This window comes from Chiloscyllium punctatum, chromosome 8, assembly GCF_047496795.1.
Source record: "Chiloscyllium punctatum isolate Juve2018m chromosome 8, sChiPun1.3, whole genome shotgun sequence".
Lineage (NCBI taxonomy): Eukaryota > Metazoa > Chordata > Chondrichthyes > Orectolobiformes > Hemiscylliidae > Chiloscyllium > Chiloscyllium punctatum.
In genome coordinates, this window is record NC_092746.1 from 122664076 (window position 1) to 122690643 (window position 26568).

At 45.8% G+C, this 26568-nt stretch overlaps 1 protein-coding gene across 2 annotated transcripts; it reads right to left on the reverse strand.

Annotated features, from left to right (window-relative positions):
• LOC140480274 (E3 ubiquitin-protein ligase TRIM7-like) lies at window positions 1–25467 on the reverse strand. 2 transcript variants are annotated; one of them, XM_072574984.1, is made up of 6 exons: window positions 24995–25467; window positions 21775–21870; window positions 14016–14246; window positions 11946–11968; window positions 8056–8189; window positions 1–1391 (listed from the first exon to the last, which is right to left on the reverse strand). In XM_072574984.1, exons 1-6 carry the CDS (start codon window positions 25457–25459, stop codon window positions 871–873), a joined length of 1470 nt encoding a protein of 489 aa, XP_072431085.1. In that variant the 5' UTR covers window positions 25460–25467; the 3' UTR covers window positions 1–870. The 2 variants fall into 2 exon arrangements, with proteins under 2 accessions (XP_072431085.1, XP_072431086.1); XM_072574985.1 differs by lacking the exon at window positions 24995–25467 and adding an exon at window positions 21948–22063.
• Window positions 25468–26568: the final 1101 nt, after the last annotated feature.

Sequence of the window (26568 nt, forward strand, 5' to 3'; positions counted from 1 at the left end):
TTGGATGTACACACAATAGTGGTGAACTGTAAATAGCATATGTAAGTGTGATTCAAAAGGTTTCAATGCATTATAGGTCAAATTTCTAGGCTTCAACATGACCACCATGTTTTACAATACATTGTTGAATCTATTTATACACCTTGTTGAAAACAACCTCCATTTGCTGCGGAATAATTTGAACTGCATTCGTGATCTTCGCTCTCGGTTCATCCAAAAGTGGGTAAACCGTGGCTTTAACCTAGCCCCATAAACAAATAGCCCCCTATGGTCAAGTCGGGCAAATAACTTCCCAAAGGCTCTGTCCGTATATCTTTGCCATCCTTACCCTGTTTTTGAGTCTTAACTCTACCTCCCTCTTAAATGGCCCGGGCCTGTATAAAATGACAACAAAATGGAGTATCAACTGCAGAGGGTGAAGAAGGCGTTTCATCATTATGTCCTGCTCAATTAGGCAAGGTCAACAAATACTCACTTCCCAAGAATGGATTTTTTTAAAGAAAAACAATATTCTTAACATTAAGGAAAGGAAACATTAATAAGATTGATGTAAAGAAAATGCTTTCACTTGTGATTGTGACTTCTGGCTGATGTGCCTCACTGAATGTTTCCAACAGTCTCTACCTATTAATGTGAGTGAAATAGCGAATAATTAAATCCTGTAGTGAGTTCAGGAGAAAGCTTGTTTCTTCTGAGAGCGGCAAGGAGGTGAATGGCATGGATGCGTTTCAGGGGAAACTAGATAACTTCAGTAAAAGGGGGATGGGGAAATGATGAGGTGGGACAGGTCTCAGGAAGGGATTAAACAGCACAAGCTGGATGGGCTGATTGGCCTGAGTCTGTGCTGTAAAATCCTCTCGAACATCGTGTTTAACACAGTTTTATGGAGGAAATGTAGAAACAAGAGAATGCGGGAAATACAGGCTCCCTAAAAATGGTCCGAAATGTGTATAAGTGCTGGGGAGTGTCCCCCACCTGGTAAAACGACACATAGCCTGACTCATAGTCTAGCTCAACCTGGAACCTGTTGTGCAATGGCTCCTTGATGATATCAGTGTGTAGCCCGTTGTGACTGGCTGTGAGGGTGCCATGATTCAGGTGAATGCACCAAGCTTTGTTGGAGTTGGTCAGATCTGAGCTCTCGCCCTCCCTCGCTATACTCCCGTAGGCGATCCCTATGCCCCAGGCAATGCCCTCAGCCTGCACTACCCAGGAGTGATAACCCGAGGTGAAGCTCTGGCAGCAGAGGATCTGACGGTGGGTCCTGAACCGCTCCGGATTGGACGGGTAAGGCTGTAGGTCGTAGCCGAACGTCAGGGAGCGGGCGTCCTCAGAGACGGTCAAGAACCAGTAGGCGGTTTTGGTATCCAGGGTGAGCCGTGCCCATTCACCTAGATAGAGAGAGAAACAGGGAACTGTTATGATGCTAATCTGTCACCTACAGTGCCAGGTCCTTACCAGAGTGAGGTCTGCAGCACAGCAACATGGAGGTCTGAGCCCAATGTGGTTAGAGCTAGTGTCCGAGAGGTCTATGCTGGTTTACAAGAGCAGGAAGCCTGAAATCTCCCAGAGAGTGAGCCAAAGCAGAGGAAACTGAGCTTTTATTTTAGAATAGAGTAGAATCCCCACAGTGTGGAAACAGGCCATTTGGCCCAACAGAATACACACTAACCCTCTGAAGAGTAACCCACCCGGACCCATTCCTCTACCCTATATTTACCCCTGACTAATGCGCCTAGCCTACATATCCCGGAACACTAGGGGCAACTTAGCACGGCCAATTTACCTAACCTGCATATCTTTGGATTGTGGGAGGAAACCAGAGCCCCTGGGGGAAACCCGCACAGACACAGGGAGAATGTGCAAACTCCACACTGACAGTCACCTGAGGCTGGGATTGAACCCAGGTCCCTGGTGTTGTGAGGCAGCAGTGCTAACCACTGAGCCACCACATTGCCCTTGCAGGGAGTGCACTTAAGAAAGTCTGTTGAACATTTACCTTCATACCTTTATTTTTCCACTTAATACGAGGAAGGACTGTAATGTTAACTTTTAACTTTATTTCCTTATTTTTCTATTTATCACTAACAGCAGTAATGCTTTCCTTTTAAGTTTATTTCTTTGTGCAATTACTTGTATCTGCGTTTTGCACCTTCATACCTTTGTACCTAAGATGGTGCCATATGTGGCAATGTTGTACAGTTTTCACTCCTGTATTGAAGTGTATGTGACAATAAAGCTTCAATCAAACCAAATCAAATTTATATACAGCCCTCATTATAGTCACACGTCTCCAACATGCCTCAAGGGAGCAAATTTAATTTGATACCAAGCCTTACAAAGAGATATCTAGGACAGGTGACCAAACAATTGGGAAATTCCACAGGTAAAGTGGGGGGGGAGAGAGAGAGAGAACGCATAAGGGAGGGAGAGTTAACCTTTCAGGCCGTCCTATTTTCCAACAGAGCATGTTGAACTGTTTCTCCTTGCAGCTGCTGCCTGGCCTAGAAATGACGTTGAGGATTATGAGATCGGCCATGATCTCACTGAATGGTGCAGCATACTCAATGGGCTGAGTGGCCAATTTCTGCTCCGTTGTCTTATTGGGTTTATCCAGCTCTCCGTAAGGATGTCTACACTGGAATCCTCTTGAGTCCAGAACCTTTGACTTCAAGGAGAACATGACCAAGTGAGCCGCATCCAGTGAAGGTGGAACCAGAGCAGGCGTGTGGGCAGAAACTCAACACCAAAGTCGCACACACTCTGGCTCAGCCTCGGGAGATGAGGTAGGCCGCAGGTGAATGAAACTTGTGGTGTTTGCTCCCAATTTTAACTGGAAAGAGCATTCTGCTCACCCTCTCAGTCTGACAAGTCAAAGATTTACCAGATTGAGTCCTGGGATGGCAGTCTGATGTTTGAAGAGAGATTGGATCGGTTAGGACTACATTCGTTATTCATCAAAACCAATACAATTCTAACAGGACTAGACACAACAAATGCAGGAAAGATATTCCCACTGAGTGGGGAATCCAGAACCAGGGGATCATAGTTCACACATAGCAATGGGCCATTTAGGATTCAGATGAGCAGAAATGTCTTTCCCCATAAAGTGGGGACCATGTGGGATACACTACCACAGAAAGTGGTTTTTGCCAAATCAGTGAATTTTTTCAAGAAGGAGTTAGATACAGTTCTTGGGGCTAAAGGATCAAAGGGCATGGGGAGAAAGTAGCAACAGGGAACTGAGTTGGATGATCAACCATGATCTTATTGAATGACAGAGCAGGCTTGAAGGGCCGAATGGTCTACTCCTGCTCCTATTTTCTACCTTTCTATGACATTGGAGGCATTCATTCGAAGAAGATTACCTCAGAGTACAATGGGACCTCGATCAGATGGGCCAATGGGCCGAGGAGTGGCAGATGAAGTTTAATTTAGATAAATGTGAGGAGCTGCACTTTGGAAAGGCAAATCAGGGCAGGACTTATACACTTAATGGTAAGGTCCTGAGGAGCGTTGCTTAACAAAGAGTCCTTGGAGAGCAGGTTCATAGTTCCTTGAAAGTGCAGTCACATGTAAGTAGGACAAAGAAGGTAATTTGGCACGCTTGTCTTTACTGTCAGTGCATTGAGTATAGGAGCCTGGAGGTCATGTTGTGGATGTACAGGACATTGGTTAGGTCACTTTTGGAATACTGAGGACAACTCTGATTTCCTTCCTATCGGAAAGATGTTGTGAAACTTGAAAGGGTTCAGAAAAGATTTACAAGGATATTGCCAGAGTTGGAGGATTTGAGTTATAAGGAGAGGCTGAACAGGCTGGGGCTGCTCGCATCCAAATCATTTATATAAATGACTAAAAGTAGAGCACCCAGCACCGATCCTTGTGGCACCCCACTGGTCACAGGCCTCCAGTCTGAAAAAGATTCCCTGTGGTAAACTAATGGAGAAAGTGAAGTCACATGGTGTGCAGGGTGTTCTAGCTCCTTGGATAAAGAACTGGTTGAGCAACAGGAGACAGACAGTAGTAGTTGAAGGGAGTTTCTTAAAATGGAGAAAGGTGACCAGTGGTGTTCTACAGGGATCAGTGCTGGGGCCACTCTTGTTTGTGATATACATAAATGATCTGGAAGAGGGCACTGTTGGTATGATCAGCAAGTTTGCACATGATACAAAGATTGGTGGGGTAGCAGAAAGCATTGGGGACTGTCAAAGAATACAGGAGAATATAGATCGACTGGAAAGTTGGGTGGAGAAGTGGCAGATGGAGTTCAATCCAGGCAAATGTGAGGTGATGCATTTTAGGAAGTCTAATTCTAGAGCGAACTACACTGTAAATGGAAGAGCCTTGGGAAAAGTTGATGAGCAGAGAGATCTGGGAGTTCAGGTCCATTGTACCCTGAAGGTGGCTGCACAGGTGGATAGAGTGGTCAAGAAGGCATATGGTATGCTTGCCTTCATTGGACGGGGTATTGAGCATAAGAGCTGGCAGGTCATGTTAAAATTGTACAAGACATTGGTTCGGTCACATTTAGAATACTGTGTACAGTTCTGGTCGCCACATTACCATAAGGATGTGGACGCTTTGGAGAGGGTGCAGAGAAGGTTTACAAGGATATTGCCTGGGATGGAAGGTGCTAGCTACGAAGAGAGGTTAAGTAGGTTAGGATTGTTTTCTTAGAAAAAAGGAGATTGATGGGGCACCCGATTGAGATCAACAAAAATCATGAAGGGTATAGACAGGGTGGATAGAGACAAGCTTTATCCCACAGTGAGATTTCAATAACGAGAGATCACGCGTTCAAGGTGAGAGGAGAGATGTTTAAGGAGGATACACGCGGTAAGTACTTTACACAGAGGGTGATAGGTGCCTGGAATGCTTTGCCAGCTGAGGTGTAGAGGCAGGCACGGTAGATTCATTTAAGGTGTGTCTGGACAGATGCTTGAGTAGGTGGGGAGCAGAGGGATACAGATGCTTAGGAATTGACCGACAGGTTTAGACAGTGGATTTAGATTGGCACAGGCTTGGAGGGCCTGCATTAGTTCAAGATGGCAGCTCACCCCCACCTTCACAAGGGGCAACTGGGGACAGGCAGTAAATGCTGGGCCCAGCCAGTGACATCCATGTCCCACGAGCATAAAAAAAATTACAAACAGATCCTAAACCAGTAGAGCACTGAAGCTAATGTTGGTCGTTTCAAAGAGTTAGTTAGTCCCAGCAAACACTAGAATAGAAGAATGAGTAGACCATTCGGCCCATTGAAAGAGCTCTGTCTTTTAATTTGACCATGGCCAAGATTTGGCTTCAGTTCTGCTTTCTCAATTGGGAACTGGTGAATTGTAGGCTCTGGTTCAGTTGGTTGCACTGTCACCTCCCAGTTTAGAAGGTTGAAGTGGGTTCAAATTCCCCTCTGACACTTGAACACAGAACTATAGGTCAAAGGTGCAACACCAAGTTGACGATGCTGCTGCTCTGCTTAGATGGTGAACTGAGGCCCCTCTCATGTGGATGTCAAAGACCCTGTGGCACTATTTCAGAGAAATGTTCTCCCTGGTGTCCTGGATAACATTTATCCCTCAATCAGCATCTCAGGAAATGGGTTATCTACTTGTTAACACATTGCTACCTGTGGGATCTTGCTGTGTACCAAGTTCCTGTTACATGTCCTCGGCTGATCCCGAGGATGGCAGGACTGTTCTGGGGGAGAGGTTGGTTTGGCTGGGCTTGTATTCACTAGGGTTTAGAATGATGAGCGGGAGATCTGATTGAAATGTACACAGTTCGAACAGGCCTGGACAGACTTGCTGCAGGAAGGATGCTACCCCTGGGTGGGACAGTCCAGAATCAGGGGACACAGTCTCAGGATACAGGGTGGACAATTTAGGACTGAGATGAGGAAAGATTTCTTCACTCAGAGTGTGGCTGACTACGGAGGCCTAGTCACTGAGTATATTCCGGAAAGTGATTGATTCATTTGTAGACTTTAAAGGAAAGAAAGTCCATGAGGAGAAGGCAGGAATACAGCACTGAGGCAGAGGATCAGCCATATCGCACAGAATGGCAGAGCAGGGCTGAGTGGCCTACTCCTGCTCTGAGATCCACGTTACATTACAACAGTGATCACGGGCAGGACTTCATACTGCACTACAGTGACCCTCCCTGCCCCACACTGACTGACTGACTGACTGGGAGTAAAGCCCTGGAGATGTGGGGGGTGGTGTTAACAGGCTGGGGATGGGGGAACGGGTCAGACTTCTCCCATAGGAGGTCTCGGCCATGAGAGATTGTCCGGTAGCAACGATGGGTGCTGCTGGGAATCTGGGCATCTACACAAAGGTGAACAATGGAGGCCAGAGTGAGCTTTTAGAGATTGAAGAGATCAAGCTCTCCCTCAAAAGAACTGCAACCCTCAAGAGACGGTGGAAACTAAATATTTTTAAGCCGATGTAGATAGATTCATGAGAGGCCATTTGATAAGATCTGATTACTCCTTTTTTCAGTCTTTCAACCCTCCTCCCTTTGCTTATCAAGAATTTACTACCTTTGCCATGAGGTAGGACTCTGTTTCCTCTACTTTTCGGACATGTATTCTCCTCATCTCTGTCCTAAACGGGCGACGCCTTATTCTGAAAGGGTGACCCTCATCCTAAAGGGAGGTCAGGTGGGGAGATGGAAAACAGTGGCTCAGGGGTTAGCAATGCTGCCTCACAGTGCCAGGATTCCCAGGCTTGATTCCACTCTTGGGTGACTGTCTGTGTGAAGTTTGCACATTCTCCCCGTGTCTGCGTGGGTTTCCTCTGGGTGCGTCAGTTTCCTCCCACAATCCAAAGATGTGTAGGTCAGATGAATTGACCACGCTAAATTGCCCAATGTATTCATGGATAAATGTGAGGTGCTGCATTTTGTGAAAGCAAATCTTAGCGGGACTTATACACTTAATGGTAAGGTCCTCAGGAATGTTGCTGAACAAAGAGACCTTGGAGTGCAGGTTCATAGCTCCTTGAAAGTGGAGTCGCAGGTAGATAGGATAGTGAAGAAGGCATTTGGTATGCTTTCCTTTATCGGTCAGAGTATTGAGTACAGGAGTTGGGCGGTCATGTTGTGGCTGTACAGGACATTGGTTAGGCCACTGTTGGAATATTGTGTGCAATTCTGGTCTCCTTCCTATCGGAAAGGTGTTGTGAAACTTGAAAGGGTTCAGAAAAGATCTACAAGGATGTTGCCAGAATTGGAAGGTTTGAGATATAAGGAGAGGTTGAATAGGCTAGGGCTGTTTTCCCTGGAGCGTCGGAGGCTGAGGGGTGACCTTATAGAGGTTTATAAAAACATGAGGGGCATGAATAGGATAAATAGACAAAGTCTCTTTCCTGAGGTGGGGGAGTCTAGAACTAGAGGGCATAGGCTTAGGGTGAGAGGGGAAAGATATAAAAGAGACCTAAGGGGCAATTATTTTATGCAGAGGGTGGCACGTGTATGGAATGAGCTGCCAGAGGAAGTCATGGAGGCTGGTACAATTGCAACATTTAAAAGGCATCTGGATGGGTATATGAATAGGAAGGGTTTGGAGGGTTATGGGCCAGGTGCTGGCAGGTGGGACTAGATTGAGTTGGGATATCTGGTCGGCATGGACGGGTTGGACCAAAGGGTCTGTTTCCGTCCTGTACATCCCTATGACTCTCTGACTCTATTGCATCACCCTCCAGACTTGTGCCTTGTAGATGGCGGACAGACTTTGGGGAGTCAGGAGGTGAGTTACTCACTGCAGTATTCCCAACCTCTGACCTGCTCTTGTAGCCACTGTGTTTATTGGTGAGCTTCTGGTCAATGGTAACCCCAGGATGTTGATAGTGAGGGATTCAGTGAAAATAACACCATTGAATGTCGAGGGGCAGTCTGTCTATGTTGAGGAATCTGTTTCTATCTCTGTCTGACTGGCTGTCTCCATTTATATTTCAGCCTCTGCTAGGGTCTACCTCCAGAGTACTGTTCAAGTACTCTGCCCAGACGTGAACAAGTTGTAGGATGTTTATATTTATCCAGGCTTCAATTTCTTACCTATCATGTTCAGTATGATCGAGTAATATGCCATCGATTTATCGATCAGCACCTTGACTTGTTCAGATATAGAACGAATATTCAACATATCCCTCTGATTGATTAGTGGTTTTTGGTTCTGAAGCTCTCTTGCCCTAGGATGGAAGAGGAAACATTGTCTTTGCTTCAGACAAGAACAATGTGCTCTTACACAGCAACTTTCATACCGCTTTGAGGTGTTTCGCGAAAATACAGTCAGCATCAATTTGGTGGCGTGCTATGTTTTTGGAAATACAGTGCAGGATCAGCGAGTGATGGACTGCAACGAAATCAGAAGTTACTGGAAAAGCTCAACAGGTTCAGGTCACCGAAAGGTTAACTCTGATCTCTCTTCACAGCTGAGCTTTTCCAGCAGCTTCTGATTTACAGCATTCGCGGTTCTTCTGGCTTTTATTTAGTGATAGATTACAAATGCCACTTGTCCCTCTGTATCTGTGAAAGCTCCTTCAAAACACATTCACCCCATCACACTGCTCTGAGCTCCAGAGCCCCACACACATTCCCATTTCCCTTTGGAAGCGATGATCAACTTCACTTCCATGACCTTTGCAAGCAGGGAATTTCAAATTAAGAGATGATCTGATTGAATTTTTTTTATCCACTCATGGGACTTGGGCGTTGCTGGCTGCATTTATTGCCCATCCTTAGTTGTCCATGAGAAGGTGATGGTGAGCTAAATAATGTACTTTGATTCATTTGTAGGATGCGGGCATCCCTGGAAAGACTGGCATTTACCGCCCATCCTTAACAAGATAGTGTCGGGCCATTGAACTGAACCACGACAGTCCTTCTGATGTGGGTACAGCCATAGAGCTTTCAGGTCACAGTTTTGTCATAGTGACAGTGAAGGAAGAGCAATACAGAAATTCCAGTTCAGTTCCAACTGAGAAAAAAAACCTACATCCTCCCCAATCTACAGGCACTTGTCTCCATGGAAATATGGTGGGAGTGATGCCACACCGTTGATATGGAGCTACAGTCCCATCTTCCACTTGAGGATGGACTTTGAACAGATCCAGCAACTCAAAACTCAGCCTCCAGGAGGCACAGTGGGCCGCCAGCAGCAACAGGGTCATACTTGAATGCAATCTGTAACCTCAGAGCCTGGCCTTTCCCACACGCTATTACCATCGAGATGGGATATTAATCATGGCTCAGTGAAGAGGGCAAGAAAATGCTTGAAGCAACACCTCAGACGTTGGACTACAGGTAGGCCACTCAGCCCATCAAATCTATCAATGATCTGATGACCCTCCACTCCACTTTCCTGTTTTTTTTTCTCTCCATAACCCTTCTTAATTAAAAATCTGTCTGTCTCAGTCTTGATTATACTCAACAACCCAGCCTTCACATCTCTGTCTTAAATGGCGTACCTAAAAATGAGGTATCAACCTAGTGAAGCTACCAAAAAGGTCTCCTTGCGTGCCAAACAGCTTATGTAGCAAGTGATAGACAGAACTAAGCGATCTCACAGCCAATGGGTCAGATCTGAGCTCCGAAGTCTTGCCACATAGAGTCATAGAGATGTACAGCATGGAAACAGACCCTTCGGTCCAACCCGTCCATGCCAGCCAGATATCCCAACCCAATCTACTTCCACCTGCCTGCACCTGGCCCATATCCCTCCAAACCCTTCCTATTCATATACCCATCCAAATGCTTTTTAAATGCTGCAATTGTACCAGACTCCACCACTTCCTCTGGCAGCTCATTCCATAAACACACCATCCTCTGCATAAAAACGTTGCCCCTTAGGTTCCTTTTATATCTTTCCCCTCTCACCCTAAATGTATGCCCTCTAGTTCTAGACTCCCCGATTCCAGGGAAAAGACTTTGTCTATTTATCCTATCCATGCCCCTCATGATTTTATAAACCTCTATGAGGTCACCCCTCAGCCTCCGACACTCCAGGGAAAACAACCCCAGCCTGTTCAGCCTCTCCCTATAGCTCAAACCCTCCAACCCTGGCACCATCCTTGTAAATCTTTTTTGAACCCTTTCAAGTTTCACAACTTCCTTCCAATAGGAAGGAGACCAGAACAGCACGCAATATTCCAACAGTGGCCTAACCAATGTCCTGTACAGCTGCAACATGACCTCCCAACTCCTGTACTCAATACTCTGACCAATAAAGGAAAGCATACAAACACCTTCTTCACTATCCTATCTACCTACGACTCTACTTTCAAGGAACTATGAACCTGCACTCCAAGGTCTCTTTGTTCAGCAACGCTCCCTAGGACCTTACCATTAAGTGGATAAGTCCTGCTAAGATTTGTTTTCCCAAAATGCAGCACCTCACATTTATCTAAATAAAACTCCATCTGCCACTTCTCAGCCCATTGGCCCATCTGATCAAGATCCCGTTGTAATCTGAGGTAACCTTCTTCGCTGTCCACTACACCTCCAATTTTGGTGTCATCAGCAAACCTACTAACCATACCTCTTATGCTCACATTCAAATCATTTATATAAATGACGAAAAGTAGTGGACCCAGCAACCGATCCTTGTGGTACCCCACTGGTCATAGGCCTTCACTACCACCCTCTGTCTTTTACCTTTGAGCTAGTTCTGTCTCCAAATGGCTAGTTCTCCCTGTATTCCATGAGATCTAACCTTGCTAACCAATCTCCCATGGGGAGCCTTGTCGAATGCCTTACTGAAGTCCATATAGATCATATCTACTGCTCTGCCCTCATCAATCCTCTTTGTTACTTCTTCAAAAAACCCAATCAAGATTTTTCCAGTTGTGAATGGTGGTGGACAATTACACAACTCACTGGAGGAGGAGGCCCCACAAATATCCCCCTCCTCAATGATGGAAGGGCCCAGCACATCGGAGCAAAGGATAAGGCTGAAGCTTTCACAGCAATCTTCAGCCAGAAGTGCTGAAGGGATGATCCATCTCGGCCTCCCCCAGTGGTCCCCACCATCACAGATACCAGTCTTCAGCCAATTCTATTCACTCCACGTGATATCAAGGAATGGTTGGAGACACTGGATACTGCAAAGGCCATGGGCCCTGACAACATTCCGGCAATAGTACCGAAGACTTGTGCTCCAGAACTTGCTGCTCCCCTATCCAAGCTGTTCCAGTACAGTTATACATTGTTATCCATTCGGTAATGTGAATAATTGCCCAGGTATGTCCTGTGCAGAAAAAGCAGGACAAATCCAACCCAGCCAATTACCGCCCCATCAGTCTACTCTCGATCATCAGTAAAGTGATGGAAGGTGTCCATCAACAGGGCTATCAAGCAGCACCTGCTCAGCAATGACCTGTTCAGTGACACCCATTGAGGATAGGGTTATTTATAGAGCCTCCTCCTGTTAGTTATTTAATTGTCCACCACTATTAATAATAGTGGCTGGCCATCCCATTGGTTGTGGGATCATTTAACCTTGACTATTTCAGACTGCTTCCATTGTTAATTCTGTTTGATGGCCTCACCAGGTTGAGACCTCATCTTCAGGGATGCCTGGTGCTGCTCTTTGCATACCCTCCTGCAATCTTATTGAACCAGGGTTGATCCTCTGGTGTGATGGTAATGGTTGAATGGGGTCTAAGCTGGGCCATGAGGTTACAGATTGTGCTGGAGTACAATTCTGCTGCTGTTGATGGCCCACAGCGCTTCATGGATGCCCAGAGTTAAGTTGCTAGATCTGTTTGAAGTCTATCCCATTTAGCATGGGGATTGTGCCACACAACACGACCAAGGGTATACTCAATGTGAAGGCAGAACCATATCTTCATGAGGACTGTTCAGCGACCTTAGCAACTATTCCAATATTCCAGGGCACAGTCCTCAGCTGTAAGTCAGTACTAACTGTTCAACTAAATGAAACTTACTTTGAAAGGAGCTGTTTAGATTTCTGTAGGGGAGAAATAGAAATAAGTTAGAGCATTAAGTTAACACACCGAAATAAAAGAACATTAGTCTCATATTAGAGTGTTGTCTCCCAGAGTAAGTGGTGGACGTGTTTGTCAAAGTTTCTTTATCGTCATTCACAGAATGTGAGTTCTGCTGTCAAACAGTTTTTGCTCATCCCATGTTTCAGTGTCTCAGTGATTAGCACAACACCAGGGACTCAGGTTTAGTTCCAGCCTTGGGTGACTGTCTGTGTGGAGTTGCACATTCTCCCCATGTCTGTGTGGGTTTCCTCCGGGTGCTCTGGTTCCCTCTCACAGTCCAAAGATGTGCAGGTCGGGTGCATTAGCCATACTGAATTGGCTATAGTGCTCAGGGTTGTGTGGGGTAAGTAGGAAATGCAAGGTTACAAGGGTCGGGGTGTGGGAGTGGAATCCCCTTCAGAGGGTCGGTGCAGACTTGACATGCCGAATGGCCTCTCCCCACACTGTTTGGGATTCTATGATTCTCTGGGGCAGTTAAGGCTCAACCTTTGGGTTGGAGTTACATATATATGTACATACGCCAGACCGGGCAGATTTCCTCCCGAGAGGGACACTCTGGTGGCACCAGTGGTTTTTTTCGTCATTGTCCACAAATATAATACAGGCCTCAATGTGTGACCATGGCAACATCAGGGCCTGCCCATTAACATACAAAATGAAGTTTTTATGGTCACATTAAGTTTTGTGAGCTGATAAGTAAGTGTAGCCTGCAGAGCTTTAATATACCAGTGGGTTACAGATGTGAAGTCGACACTATGTATAATATCCAGGTCAAAGCAGGCTAAAGTTTAGGGGGTCATTTTATGTCGACGTTATCCATTTAAACTAGACATTTCATTCCTTATTTTAAATAAATCTTGGGTTTTGCATATAATTACATACTGAAATCTAACAGCTGTTCAGAAAGCAGAATTGGTTAGAATGTATGAATTTTTCTGCAGCAAACTGAGATGCAAAAGCCAGGGAAACAAAGCAGCTATAGTGTTGCCTCTGGTGAGCCTCTGCCTCAGCTATAGTGATTACACTGTTTACATTGCTAGTTCCCACTATAAATTTGGATAAAGTAATTCACAATGGGAATTTAAAAATATTGATGCACAAATGTCAGTAAAATCAAGTTCAGATTTTGTATGCAGAAAATACTTTAGTTATTTTTTTTAAAAAACTAATTCATGGGATTTCATTGGCTAGGCTAACATTTATTCCAATGATGTGGAGAGGCCAGTGTTAGACTGGGGTGTACAAAGTTAAAAATCACACAACACCAGGTTATAGTCCAACAGGTTTAATTGGAAGCGCTAGCTTTTGGAGTGCTGCTCCTTCATCAGGTGGTTGTGGGATATTTGATGAAAGAGCAGTGCTCCGAAAGCTAGCGCTTCCAATTAAACCTGTTGGACTATAATCTGGTGTTGTGTGACTTTTAAATTTATTCCAATAACATTCAGTTGACTTGAAAACAAAAAAATGCTGGCGATCACAGTGGGTCAGGTAGCTTCTGTGGAGTTTGAGTGCAGATGACACTTCAATAGTTAGTAGGCCTCCCGTGGTATTACATTTGGCAGACAAGCCAAGTCTAATTTTCAGGTACAGGTATTACAGGGTAGAGTGAGCTATTCAGTTCTTATTTTGAGGTCATTTTTGCCCTCAGTGTTTACATCTGCATGACAAACTCCAGTGGTCACATGGCCTCAAACATCTTGCCTTGCTGTAATTACCACATCCAACCAGTGGTGTCAGTAAAGTGCCCCACTAAGAGGAGGACACCTTTATAAAGATGGTTTCCATTTTAAATATGGTCCTGGCAGTATTACAGAAGGACCTCAATTATCCGGCGTTCGATTAACCAAATTTCGGATTATCCGGCGTTCGATTAACCAAATTTCGGATTATCTGAACAAGATTGCAAAGTCCTGATCCTTGGCTAACTATGCTATCCAACATTCGATGAACGGAACAAAATACTCCCTGCCCGTGTCCTTCGGATAATCAAGGTTCCTCTGCAGTTACCTGGAAAAATGACAGACGATCGCCTTGTGTCAGACTCTGGGCCTCATCATCTATCAGTTTGATCAAATCCATCTTCTCATTTAATGTTTTAGAACAGTAGCTGCTCTGAGCCGTCAGTCGGATTCCTTCCTCGTCAATCATTTTCAGCACATTCTCTTCATCCTCCTCCAGGTTCTTCCTCCACTCGGAGAACTTCTTCGATATGTTTCCTTGCAGCCGATTGATCTGCATCTGAAATTTCAATTCATGATCAGATTGTTAGATCTAATTCAAAGGTTATCGGAGGTCGATGGAGAAAAACTGTTACCTGGATGAGTGGGGGACATCAGAATCATGAGCGGGGGTGAGGGTGAGCATTAAAGTTAGGGCTAGATCCTTCAGGGGTGAGATCAGGAAGCAGTGCTTCATGCAAAGAGTAGGGAAAACTAGGACTACTCATTTCCAAAACTCCTTTAGATGTTGGAGTACTCTTATGAGAAAGATCACGAGCCAAAAGTATAGTCACCCTTTTTCTCTCCTCAGAAATTGCCTGACATATTGGAAATTTCCAGCTATTTCTATTTTTATTTCAGTTTTCTAGCATCTACAATGTTTTTAGCTAGGTTCGAACCCCAGCATGGTGACTGGGGGACTTTAAATTCCATAACTTAATAAAACTGGAATCACTTGCTGGACTTAGTAATAATGACCTTGGAGCTACTGGATTGTGATAACAACCCATCTGATATAAAAATGTCACTTAGGAAGGGGAATTTCTGCCCTTACCCAGTCTGACCTACAGTCGGGCCCAAATTCACAGCAAAATGGCTGACTCTGAGCTACCATGGCTGAGCGATTGCTCTGGGTTAGCTCAGGTGCTGGGCAGCTAGTTTGCGACACAGGGTGATGCCAATAATGTGGGCTGGATTCCCACACCAGCTGAGGTTACCATGAAGGTCACTCCTCCTCAACCTCTCCCCTCGCCCGAGGCGTGTTGACCCTCAGGTTAACCCAGCACCAGTTGTCTCTCTCCAATGAGAGTGTGTAGCCCTATAGGGACATGGGTAAACACGGACTCTGGGGCTCTGCCTATCACCATGTTCTTAATTAGGGCAAGACATTCTGACCTGGCCAGAGATGCCCACCTTCTGTGGAAAAGCCAAAAGAAAACAGATGTGAGATGAGCACTCAACGCCACAGGTGACTCAACACTGTCTGTCTCCTGTGATAAAACGTGGAGCTAGAAAAGCACAGCAGGTCAAGGCAGCATCCGAGGAGCAGAAGAGTCGACTTTGCAGGCATAAGCCCTTCATCAGGAATGTGGCAGTGGAAGGGGGGCTAAGAGATAAGTAGGAGGTTGGATCTGTTTTGGGACCATTGTTGTTTGTCATTTTTATAAATGATTTAGACGCAGGTGGATGGGTTAGTAAATTTGCAGATGACACTAAAGTCGGTGGAGTAGTGGATAGTTTGGAAGAATGTTGCAGGTTGCAGGGGGACTTGGATAAACTGCAGAATTGGGCTGAGAGGTGGCAAATGGAGTTCAATGCAGCTAAATGTGAGGTGATGCACTTTGGGAAGAATAACAGGAAGGCAGAGTACTGAGTCAATGGAAAGGTTCTTGGTAGTGTGGATGTGCAGAGGGATCTTGGAGTCTATGTGCATAAATCCCTAAAAGTTGCCACCCAGATTTTTATTAGATTACCCACAGTGTGGAAACAGGCCCTTTGGCCCAACAAGTCCACACCAACCCGCCGAAGCGCACCCACCCAGACCCATTCCCCTACGTTTACCCCTGCACCTAACACTACGGGCAATTTAGCATGGTCAATTCACCTAACCTGCACATTTTTGGACTGTGGGAGGAAACCGGAGCACCCGGAGGAAACCCACGCAGACACTGGGAGAATGTGCAAACTCCACACAATCAGTCGCCTGAAGCGCCTGAGGTTGATAGTGCTGTTAAGGCGTCATATGGTGTGTTAGGTTTCATTTGTAGAGGGATAGAGTTCCGGAGCCACAATATCATGCTGCAACTATACAAAACGCTGGTGTGGCCACACTTAGAATATTGTGTACAGTTCTGGTCCCTATATTTCAGGAAGGATGTGGAAGCATTGGAAAAGGTGCAGAGGTGATTTACCAGGATGTTGCCTGGTCTGGAGGGAAGGTCTTATGAGGAAAGGCTGAGAGACTTGGGTCTATTCTCATTGGCAGGAAGAAGGCTAAGAGGGGATTTGATAGAGACATACAAGATGATCAGGGGATTAGATAGGGTAGACAGTGAGTCTTTTTCCTAGGATGATGACATCAGCTTGTACGAGGGGGCATAGCTACAAATTGAGGGGTGATAGATTTATGACAGATGTCAGAGGCAGGTTCTTTACTCAGAGTGGTAAGGGTGTGGAATGCCCTGCCTGCTAATGTAGTCACCTCAGCCACATTAGGAGATTTAAACAATCCTTGGATAAGGACATGGATGATGATGTGATAGTGTAGGGGGATGGGCTGAGAATAGTTCACAGGTCAGCGCAACATCGAGGACCGAAGGGCCTGTTCTGCGCTATATTGTTCTATGTTCTATGTTCTAAAACATGGAAAGATGTGGTAAATAAGAGTCAGAGTTGAGAGTGTGGTGCTGGAAAAGCACAGCAGGTCAGGCAGCATCCAAGGAGCAGGGGAATCAACATTTTGGGCATCAGCCCTTAATCAGGGATGCCCGAAACGTCGACTTTCCTGCTCCTTGGGTGCTGCCTGACCTGCTGTGCTTTTCCAGCACTACACTCTCAACTCTGACTCTCCAGCATCTGCAGTCCTCACTTTCTCCTCCTCTGTAAATAAGAGTAGACAAGGTAAGAGAGGGAAATAGTAATATGGGAAATGAGGATCAGATAATGGTGGGAAGAGTCAGAGAGGAGACAGAATCAAGACTAGAGCTTACAAAGTTCAAACTAAAGGTTCTGTATCTGAGTGTGTTTAGCATTTTTAACAAAGTAAGTGAATAGTATTAATTGAAGTGAATAACTACCACCTGATGGCCATGACCGGGACATGGATGAAAGATTGGGACCTGAATATCGATGGGTATTTGGATTTTAAGAAGAATAGGAAGCTTGGTAAAGACAGAGAAACGTGAATGAAGGATACTTTTTTAGTGATGGTTAAAGATGGCCTTGATTCAGGAAATCAAAATGTAGGATCAGTTTGGATAGATATGAAGAATATTCTGAGAATGAATTTATTAATGTGAGTGGTCTGTAAACCTCCCAACAGTAACCACAATGAGGGATAAAGTCTACAAGAAGTAATATTGGGTGCTTGTGATAAAGGCATGGCAATAATTACAGAGATTTTAACCTACAAAGAAACTGGAGAGATCTGGTTGGCAGAATTACTCTGGGTAAGGATTTCCTTTTATTCATTTGTGGGACATGGGCATTGCTGGCTGGGCCCAGCATTTATTGCCCGTCCCTAGTTGCCCCATTGAGAAGGTGGGGGTGAGCTGCCTTCTTGAACCGCTGCAGTCCATGTGCTGTAGGGTAGACCAACAACGCCCTTAGGATTTTGGCCCAGCGACAATGAAGGAATGATAATATATTTCCAGGTCAGGATGGTGAGTAGCCTGGAGGGGAACGTGCAGGGGGTGGTGTTCCCATGTATCTGCTGCCCTTGTCCTTCAAAGTGTAAGTGGACATGGGCTTGGAAGGTGCTGTCTGAGGGTCTTTGGTGAATTTCTGCAGTGCATCTTATAGACAGTACACACTGCTGCTCCTGAGCATCGGAATTGGATGTTTATGGATGTGGTGCATCAATCAATCAATTAATCAAACAATAAAGTGAGCTGCTTTATCCTGGATGGTGTTAAGCTTCTTGAGTATTGTTGGGGCTGCACCCATCCAGGCAAGTGGGGAGGATTCCATCACACTCCTGACTTAGATCTTGTAGATGGTGGACAGGTTTTTGGGAGTCAGGAGGTGAGTTTATGTTTATGTGGTGAGTCCAGTTGAGTCTCTGGACAATGGATGATGATAGTGAGAGATTCAGAGACAGTAATGCCATTGATTGTCAAAGGGCAGAGGTGAGATTATCTCTTACTGGAGATGGTTACTGTCTGGAATTTGTGTGGAACGAAAGGATACAGAAAAAAAATTAACAGGGATTTTTAGCTGGGACTGGAGGGTTTAATTAGATTCCCTACAGTGTGGAAACAGGCCCTTCAGCCCAGCAAGTCCACACTGACCCTCCGAAGAGTAACCCATCCAGACTCATTTCCCCCTGACTAATGCACCTAACACTATGGGCAATTTAGCTTGGCCAATTCACCTGACCTGCACAACTTTTGGAATGTGGGAGGAAACCCATGCAGACACGGGGAGAATGTGCAAACTCCACACAGACAGTCACCTGAGGCTGGAATCAAACCCAGGTCCCTGGCGCTGAGAGGCAGCAGTGCTAACCACTGAGCCCACCGTGCCGCCCACATTTGAGATGTAAGGAGAGGCCAGATAGGTTGGAACTTTTCTTCCTGGAGCGTTGGATGCTATGAGGTGACCTGATAGAGGTTTACAAAATCGTGAGGGGCATAGATAAGGTGAATAGTCAAGGTCTTTTTCCAAGGGCACGGGAGTCCAAAACTAAAAGGCAAAGATTTAAGGTGAGAGGGGAAAGATGTAGGAGGGATCCAAGGAGGCAATGTTTTCATGCAGAATGTGGAGCTGCCTGAGGAAGTGGTAGATCGCAGCAGGTCAGTTCAGCATCCAAGGAGCAGGAGAATCGACGTTTCGGGCATGAGCCCTTCTTCAGGAAGAAGGGCTCATGCCCGAAACATCGATTCTCCTGCTCCTTGGATGCTGCCTGACCTGCTGCGCTTTTCCAGCAACACATTTTCAGCTCTGATCTCCAGCATCTGCAGTCCTCACTTTCTCCTTGAGGAAGTGGTAGAACTGGGTACAATTACAACAGTTAAAATTCATTTGGACAGGCACACGAATAGGAAAGGTTTAGAGAGATATGGGCCAAACACAAGCAAATAGGACTTGTTCAGTTCAGGATAAGCTGGACCGAAACGTCTGCTTCTGTACAATACGACACTATGACTCTCTGATTCTATGAATGTCACTTGCCACTTGTCAGCCCAAGGCTGGATTTTGTTGCTTTGAACATGGACTGCTTGAGTATCTGAGGAGTTGTAAATGGTGCTGAACATTGTGCAATTATCGATGAACATCCCCACTTCTACTCTCCTAAGATTCCCTGAAGGTATTTAATTGGTGCCACATTAAAGGTTAAGCAGGAAATAAAAGCTCATGGTGTAGGGTGTAACATATTAGCTGGCTGGCAGAGAAGTGAAGTGAGTGAGAGGTATGTGTGTGTGTTCACATGTAACAACATGTAAGTGTGCAGGCATGTGTGCATTTGTGTGCATGTGAATGTGAGTGCATCTGCACGATTATTTGTGTGTGTGAATGTATATGTGCAAGTGTGTCTGTCTGTGTATGTGAATCTGTGTGTCTGTCTATGTGTGAGAGTGGGTCTGTGTGTGTGTGTCTATGTGTGGCAGTGCATCTGTGTGTGTCTATGTGTGAGATGTGGCTGTGTGTGTGTGTCTACGTGTGAGTGTGACAGTGTGTCTGTGTGTGAGAGTATGTCTGTGTGTGTGTGAGAGTGTGTCTGCGTGTGAGTGTGTCTGTGTGTGTCTATGTGTGAGAGTGTGTCTGTGTGTGTGTGTGTGTGTGTGTCTCTGTTTGTGTGTGAGTGTGTCTGTGTCTGTGTGTATTTATGTGTGAGTGTGTCAGTGTGTGTGTTAATATGTGAGAGTGTGTCTGTGTGTGTCTGTGTGTAAGTGTGCCTGTGTCTGTATGTGTCTATGTGTGAGAGTGTGTCTGTGAGAGTGGCTGTGTGTCTCTATGTGTGAGTGTGCCTGTGTGTGTGTCTATGTGTGAGAGTGGGTCTGTGTGTGTCTATGTGTGAGAGTGTGTCTGTGTGTGTGTGTCTATGTGTGAGAGTGAGTCTGTGTGTGTGTCTACCTGTGAGAGTGTGTCTGTGTGTGTGTCTATGTGTGAGAGTGGGTCTGTATGTGTGTCTGTGTGTGTGTCTATGTGTGAGAGTGGATCTGTGTGTGTGTCTATGTGTGAGAGTGGGTCTGTGTGTGTGACAATGTGTGAGAGTGGGTCTGTATGTGTGTCTGTGTGTGTGTCTATGTGTGAGAGTGTGTCTGTGTGTGTGTGTCTATGTGTGAGAGTGGGTCTGTGTGTGTGTGTCTATGTGTATTTGTGTGTGTGTGTCTATGAGTGAGAGTGTGTCTGTGTGTGTGAGAGTGTCTATGTGTGTTTGTGTGTTTGTGTGTGTGTCTATGTGTGAGAGTGGGTCTGTGAGTGTGTGTCTATGTGTATTTGTGTGTGTGTCTATGTGTGAGAGTGTTTCTGTGTGTGTGTGTCTATATGTGAGAGTGGGTCTGTGAGTGTGTGTCTATGTGAGAGTGGATCTGTGTGTGTGTGTCTATGTGTGAGAGTGGGTCTGTGTGTGTGTGTCTATGTGTATTTGTGTGTGTGTCTATGTGTGAGAGTGTGTCTGTGTGTGTGTCTATGTGTGAGAGTGGGTCTGTGAGTGTGTGTCTATGTGTGTTTGTTTGTGTGTCTATGTGTGAGAGTGGGTCTGTGAGTGTGTGTCTATGTGTGTTTGTTTGTGTGTCTATGTGAGGGAGTGTGTCTGTGTGTGTGTCTATGTGTGAGAGTGGGTCTGTATGTGTGTCTGTGTGTGTCTGTGTCAGTTTGTGTGTGAGAGTGTGTCTGCGTCTGTCTGTGTGTGTCTCTATGTGTGAGAGTGTGTCTGTGTGTGTTTCTGTGTGTGCATGTCTATGTGTGAGAGTGGGTCTGTGTGTGTCTATGTGTGAGAGTGTGTCTGTGTGTGTGTCTATGTGTGAGAGTGGGTCTGTGTGTGTCTATGTGTGAGAGTGTGTCTGTGTGTGTGTCTATGTGTGAGAGTGAGTCTGTGTGTGTGTCTACCTGTGAGAGTGTGTCTGTGTGTGTGTCTATGTGTGAGAGTGGGTCTGTATGTGTGTCTGTGTGTGTGTGTCTATGTGTGAGAGTGGATCTGTGTGTGTGTCTATGTGTGAGAGTGGGTCTGTGTGTGTGTCAATGTGTGAGAGTGGGTCTGTATGTGTGTCTATGTGTGAGAGTGTGTCTGTGTGTGTGTCTATGTGTGAGAGTGTCTATGTGTGTTTGTGTGTTTGTGTGTGTGTGTCTATGTGTATTTGTGTGTGTGTCTATGTGTGAGAGTGTTTCTGTGTGTGTGTGTCTATGTGTATTTGTGTGTTTGTGTGTGTGTCTATGTGTGAGAGTGGGTCTGTGTGTGTGTGTCTATGTGTATTTGTGTGTGTGTCTATGTGTGAGAGTGTGTCTGTGTGTGTGTGTCTATGTGTGAGAGTGGGTCTGTGAGTGTGTGTCTATGTGTGTTTGTGTGTGTGTCTATGTGAGGGAGTGTGTCTGTGTATGTGTCTATGTGTGAGAGTGGGTCTGTATGTGTGTCTGTGTGTGTCTGTGTCAGTTTGTGTGTGAGAGTGTGTCTGCGTCTGTCTGTGTGTGTCTCTATGTGTGAGAGTGTATCTGTGTGTGTCTGTGTCTGTGTGTGTTTGTCTGTGTGTGTCTATGTGTGAGAGTGTGTCTGTGTGTGTCTGCATGTGTGTCTGTGTGTGTATGTCTGTGTGTGTGTCTGTGTGTGTGTGCACATGTGAGTATGTCTGTTGTGAGTTTGTGTGTTACGTGTGTGTTTATGTGCCTACCTTCAATTCATCTTCTGATTTTTGGAGATCCTGGTATTTGAAATGATAACTTTGTTGAGTTTGCAGAATACTCCTCACGCTGCTTAGTAGTTTTCCCTGAAAAGAGAGAAATAATATTTCAATGTGAACTTTAATGTAAGATGTGATTCATTTGTCATCACTGAGTCACTTACAGATAGAAAAAACATTCAAGGATGCTCCTCAGGGTTACCAACTCTCCAGAATAGGCCTGGAGACTTCAGAGCAAGAGCAAAAATTGTGTAGGATCTTCCTATTTCCATGATCATTTTTCTCTTAATAATAATGTTACATGAAATAGGAATAAACAGATATTCCAAAGATCATTGAGTAGAGAATCTCCAGCCACTTGCATCAGTCATTTCAAATGTGGAGGGAGATTAAGGTTAAAGAAAAAAGACATGTTATTCACATGGAGTCAAGCCTGTGCTTTACACCTGGTTATGGAAATCTTCTGTCTGTGGGATCCCTGTCACGTTAGGATTACCATCTGCAAAAGACACCCTTTCCTCCAGAGAGGACATGTTCGACTGCTCCAGCTGCTCTGCTTGATGTCCTCCTGCACCATCACCACTTACTGCTGGAGGCTCCGTTACAACAAAATTGAATAGTAATCTAATAACATGTTGATTCAGGAATGGCTATTCCGCATGGCTAGCAGAATTGCTTTCTAATTGGCTCTGGGAAGGTAGAACATCATGAGGATTGACATGCTCTGTGCCCAATGGTGGGAGGATTAGGGGCAGGAAGTCATGTGACAAAGTCCCTGGAATGCCCCCTAATCACAGTTGGCAATCACAGCAGCTGGACTGAAACCGAGGAGGTTCAGGGCACCAGAGCATCACTTGACCCTTTGTTGACCCATTGTGCCAACTGTTCAACTGACTAATAGAAACATAGAGTTATTCAGCATGAAAACAGTCCAACTCATCTGTGCCAACCAGTCATTCCAATCTGACCTAGTCCCATTTGCTGGCATTTGGCTACATCAGTTCAGTAGAAGGGTCACTGGACCCAAGACATTAACTCTGATTTCTCTCCACGGATGCTGCCAGATCTGCTGAGCTTTTCAGCAATTTCTGCTTTTGTTGTTAATGTTCTGGAGACCTAGGTTCGGAACCCCCCATGGCAGGTGGTAGAATTTGAATTTAATAAAAATCTGGAGTCAGGAGTCTAACGGTGACCAGGGAACCATTACCAATCGTCGAGAAAAAACCCACGTGGTTCATTCATGTGCTTCAGGAAAGGAAATCTGCCATTCTCACATGGTCTGGCCTACCTGTGACTCCAGAACCACAGCAATCTGGTTGACTCTTAACTGCCCTCTGGGCAACTAGGGATGGGCAATAAATGCTGGTTGAGCCAGTGACGCCCAATTCCTACAAACAAATGTATTTTAAAAAGGGTCATGTGTAGACCAGACTTGGTAAAGATGCAGATTTCCTTCCCTGAAGGTCACCAGTGAATCAGATGGATTTTAATGGTGTCGATGAGGCAAGTTTTCAATTTTAAATAATTGCACTTATGTTTTAACCAGATGCTGTGGTGAGATATGGGTTTACACCGACTCTCTAGATCACGAGTCCAGTGACATTACCATCACACCTCAAAGTTAGCTATAGGATTGGAGTCAAGGGGAGGGGAGGAAACTGCTGGATTCCAAGGTGGTGTGTTTCTCCCCAGCAGCCGGGGCCTCGGTCCCACGTGGAGGTCTGGTCTGGTTTGCACGGTTACTCCTCTCCCTGGTGACTAGGGGAGCACAGAGGGAACATACCCCACGCAGGGTGGGAATTCCCTCAGATTTCTCATTCAGTCCCTGGTTGAATGGCAGTGGGTATGTGAGGGGGTGTATCTGAGGGTGACGGAGAGGGAGGTGTGGGCTGGGATTTGGCGAGGATGTAGTTTTCACAGGGCTGGTGCCACGCTGGGTTTGGGGAGCTGGAGGGTAATGGGATGTGCCTTGAAGTGGGATGGACAGAGATTGGAGTCCTGGGCTGCCGGGTGAAGGGGGTAACAGATACCCTTGGCCAGGGAGGGAAGGCTATGTCGGCTTTGAGAGAATTAGGTTTCCTAGTGTGAAGGGCGGGTGTCCCACAGTCCTATCTTCCAGCTAAGATACACTGCACTGTCACTCGATAATTATTAGGGAAAAACAATGACTGCAGATGCTGGAAACCAGATTCTGGAGTAGAGTGGTGCTGGAAAAGCACAGCAGTTCAGGCAGCATCCTGCTCCTCAGATGCTGCCTGAACTGCTGTGCTTTTCCAGCACCACTCTACTCGATAATTATTAGCCATAGCTTCCCCAGCTCCCAGCTCTATTACTCTGGGAGCTTTACAGAGCTGTGACTGGGCGGGATCTCATCGAGCAGAGGGTCAGAGCTCTGGGGGATGTTCGACGTGTCTGTCCTCTTGACCATTGAAACCCCATGGGTAAGGTTAAACCACTCGAGCAGAGTCTACTATAACTTTAGCTCCAATTCCTCTTTCCTGCCTCACACTATTGGAATCTCAACCTTGAAGATATTCTATACCCTAACCCCTAGTGAGGAAAAGAATTCCATAGACCAAAAACCTCAAGCAGAAAACATCCTTTCTCATCTCTGTTTTCAGTGGCTTATTCTGAAACAGGACCCCTTGGTCCAGACTCTCCCATGGAGAGAAACATCCTCTCAGCATCTACCCCTCAAATTCTTTGTCCAATACAGTCCACACTATCTTCACCCTTGTCAACACCATTTCTCTCTCTAAAAAATCCTTTCATTCAGCTCATGGAATCTAACAGCACAAGGGGAGGCCATTCAGTCTGTTGTGTCCGTACTAATTCGTTGTTAGGATATTCTCATTTGTCCTGCTGTTTCCACAGTGCCCTTGGCAAAACCCTTGCCTTTTCAAGGCTTGTTCATTTCCTTTTTTAAGGTCACTTTTCAAATACTTTCGACTGTAACTTCCGGAATTTTCTAGATTTTCCTAAACCAAAGAATAAAAAGAAACTTCTCTGAATCCTGCCTCTGCTACTTTGTAAATTCTTTTCAGTCTTTGTGTGTGCTCTTGTTACTGACCCTCTGGTGTGGTAACTGGGGGGGCGACAGTGCCTCTCATGGTGACCTGCACCCTAACTCCATGGTTTTGAAGATCCCAATTGAATCTCCCTCCATCCCTGTTTCCCAAAGCCACTGCAGAACTTTATTCCTGTCACTCACCTTAATCTCAGCCGCTGCCTTTTCCAAGCTGAGCAGGGAGTGGGTTTTGTGTTTGCCTGTTATTGTACACGGCCCACACACACACTCTCCATCGTCTTCACAGTAAAACTCCAGAGGCTCCATGTGTTCACGGCACTGTCTCCCTATCGGATCGCTGGGGAATTTGGCTGCAGGCTCACCTACGCTCACCACCTGAGGTTCCCCTCCAGGTAAGGGGAGCTTAGCCGTGAGGGCAGAGGCAGCTGCTTCCTCAGGCTGGCTTGCCCCGTCCGGCCTGGGCTCCGAGACCGACGGATTGGCACACACTGGGCAGTCCAGTCTGCCCCCAGCTTTACCCTTGGCCTGGGAATCCTCGATACAGTTTGAGCAAAGGTAATGGCCACAGGGCAGTGCGTCAGAGTCAGGGAATGGGCAGTGGCAGAAGGCACAAGTTGGCTGCTCCTTGGTTATGCCCATTTCCTCCATCCTTAAGTGAAACCTCGGGGAGAGGTTTGACACAGTGCAGCAGGGAGAATGTAACCTGCAGCAGCAGCCTGCAGTCTGACTGACTGGGAGGGACTGAACTCTGTCTGTTACACTCTCGAGATTCACTCCAACTGCAGATTAACCCTTCGTCAGCTGCAGCAGATTAACCAGGCTGCAGTTAAAGACCTCAGATGCTGAAATCAAAACAGCAAGTGCTGGAGAAACCCAGAAACTTGGGGAGAGAGAGAGACAGTTAGTGATCCAAGTCCAACTCTTCTTCAGAACATATTGAGAAGTTGGGTTTTACGCTCTGGAGGAAGGTGGAGAGGAACAATTTTCAGACTGGAGGCCTGTGACCAGTGGTGTTCCACAAGGATCGGTGCTGGGTCCACTGCTGTTCATCATCTAAATGAACGATTTGGATGTGAACATAAGAGGTACAGTTAGTAAGTTTGCAGATGACATCAAAATTGGAGATGTAGTGGACAGCGAAGAAGGTTACCTCAGATTACAACAGGGTCTTGATCAGAGGGAACCAACAGGCTGAGGAATGGCAGATGGAGTTTAATTTAGATAAATGTGAGGTGCTGCATTTTGGAAAAGCAAATCTTAGCAGGACTTATACACTTAATGGTAAGGGACTGGAGAGTTTTGGGGAACAAAGAGACCTTGGAGTGCAGGTTCATAGCTCCCTGAAAGTAGAGTCGTAGGTAGATAGGATAGTGAAGGCGGCGTTTGGTATGCTTTCCTTTATTTGTCAGAATATTGAGTACAGGAGTTGGGAGGTCATGTTGTAGCTGTACAGGACATTGGTTAGGCCACTGTTGGAATATTGCACGCAATTCTGGTCTCCTTCCTCTCGGAAAGATGTTGTGAAACTTGAAAGGATTCAGAAAAAATTTACAAGGATGTTGCCAGGGTTGGAGGGTTTGAGCTATAAGGAAATGTTGATAGGCTAGGGCTGTTTTCCCTGGAGCATCAGAGGCTGAAGGGTGACCTTATAGAGGTTTACAAAATTATGAGGGGCATGGATAGGATAAATAGACAAAGTCTTTTCCCTGGGGTGGGGGAGTCCAGCACTAGAGGGGATAGGTTTAGGGTGAGAGGGG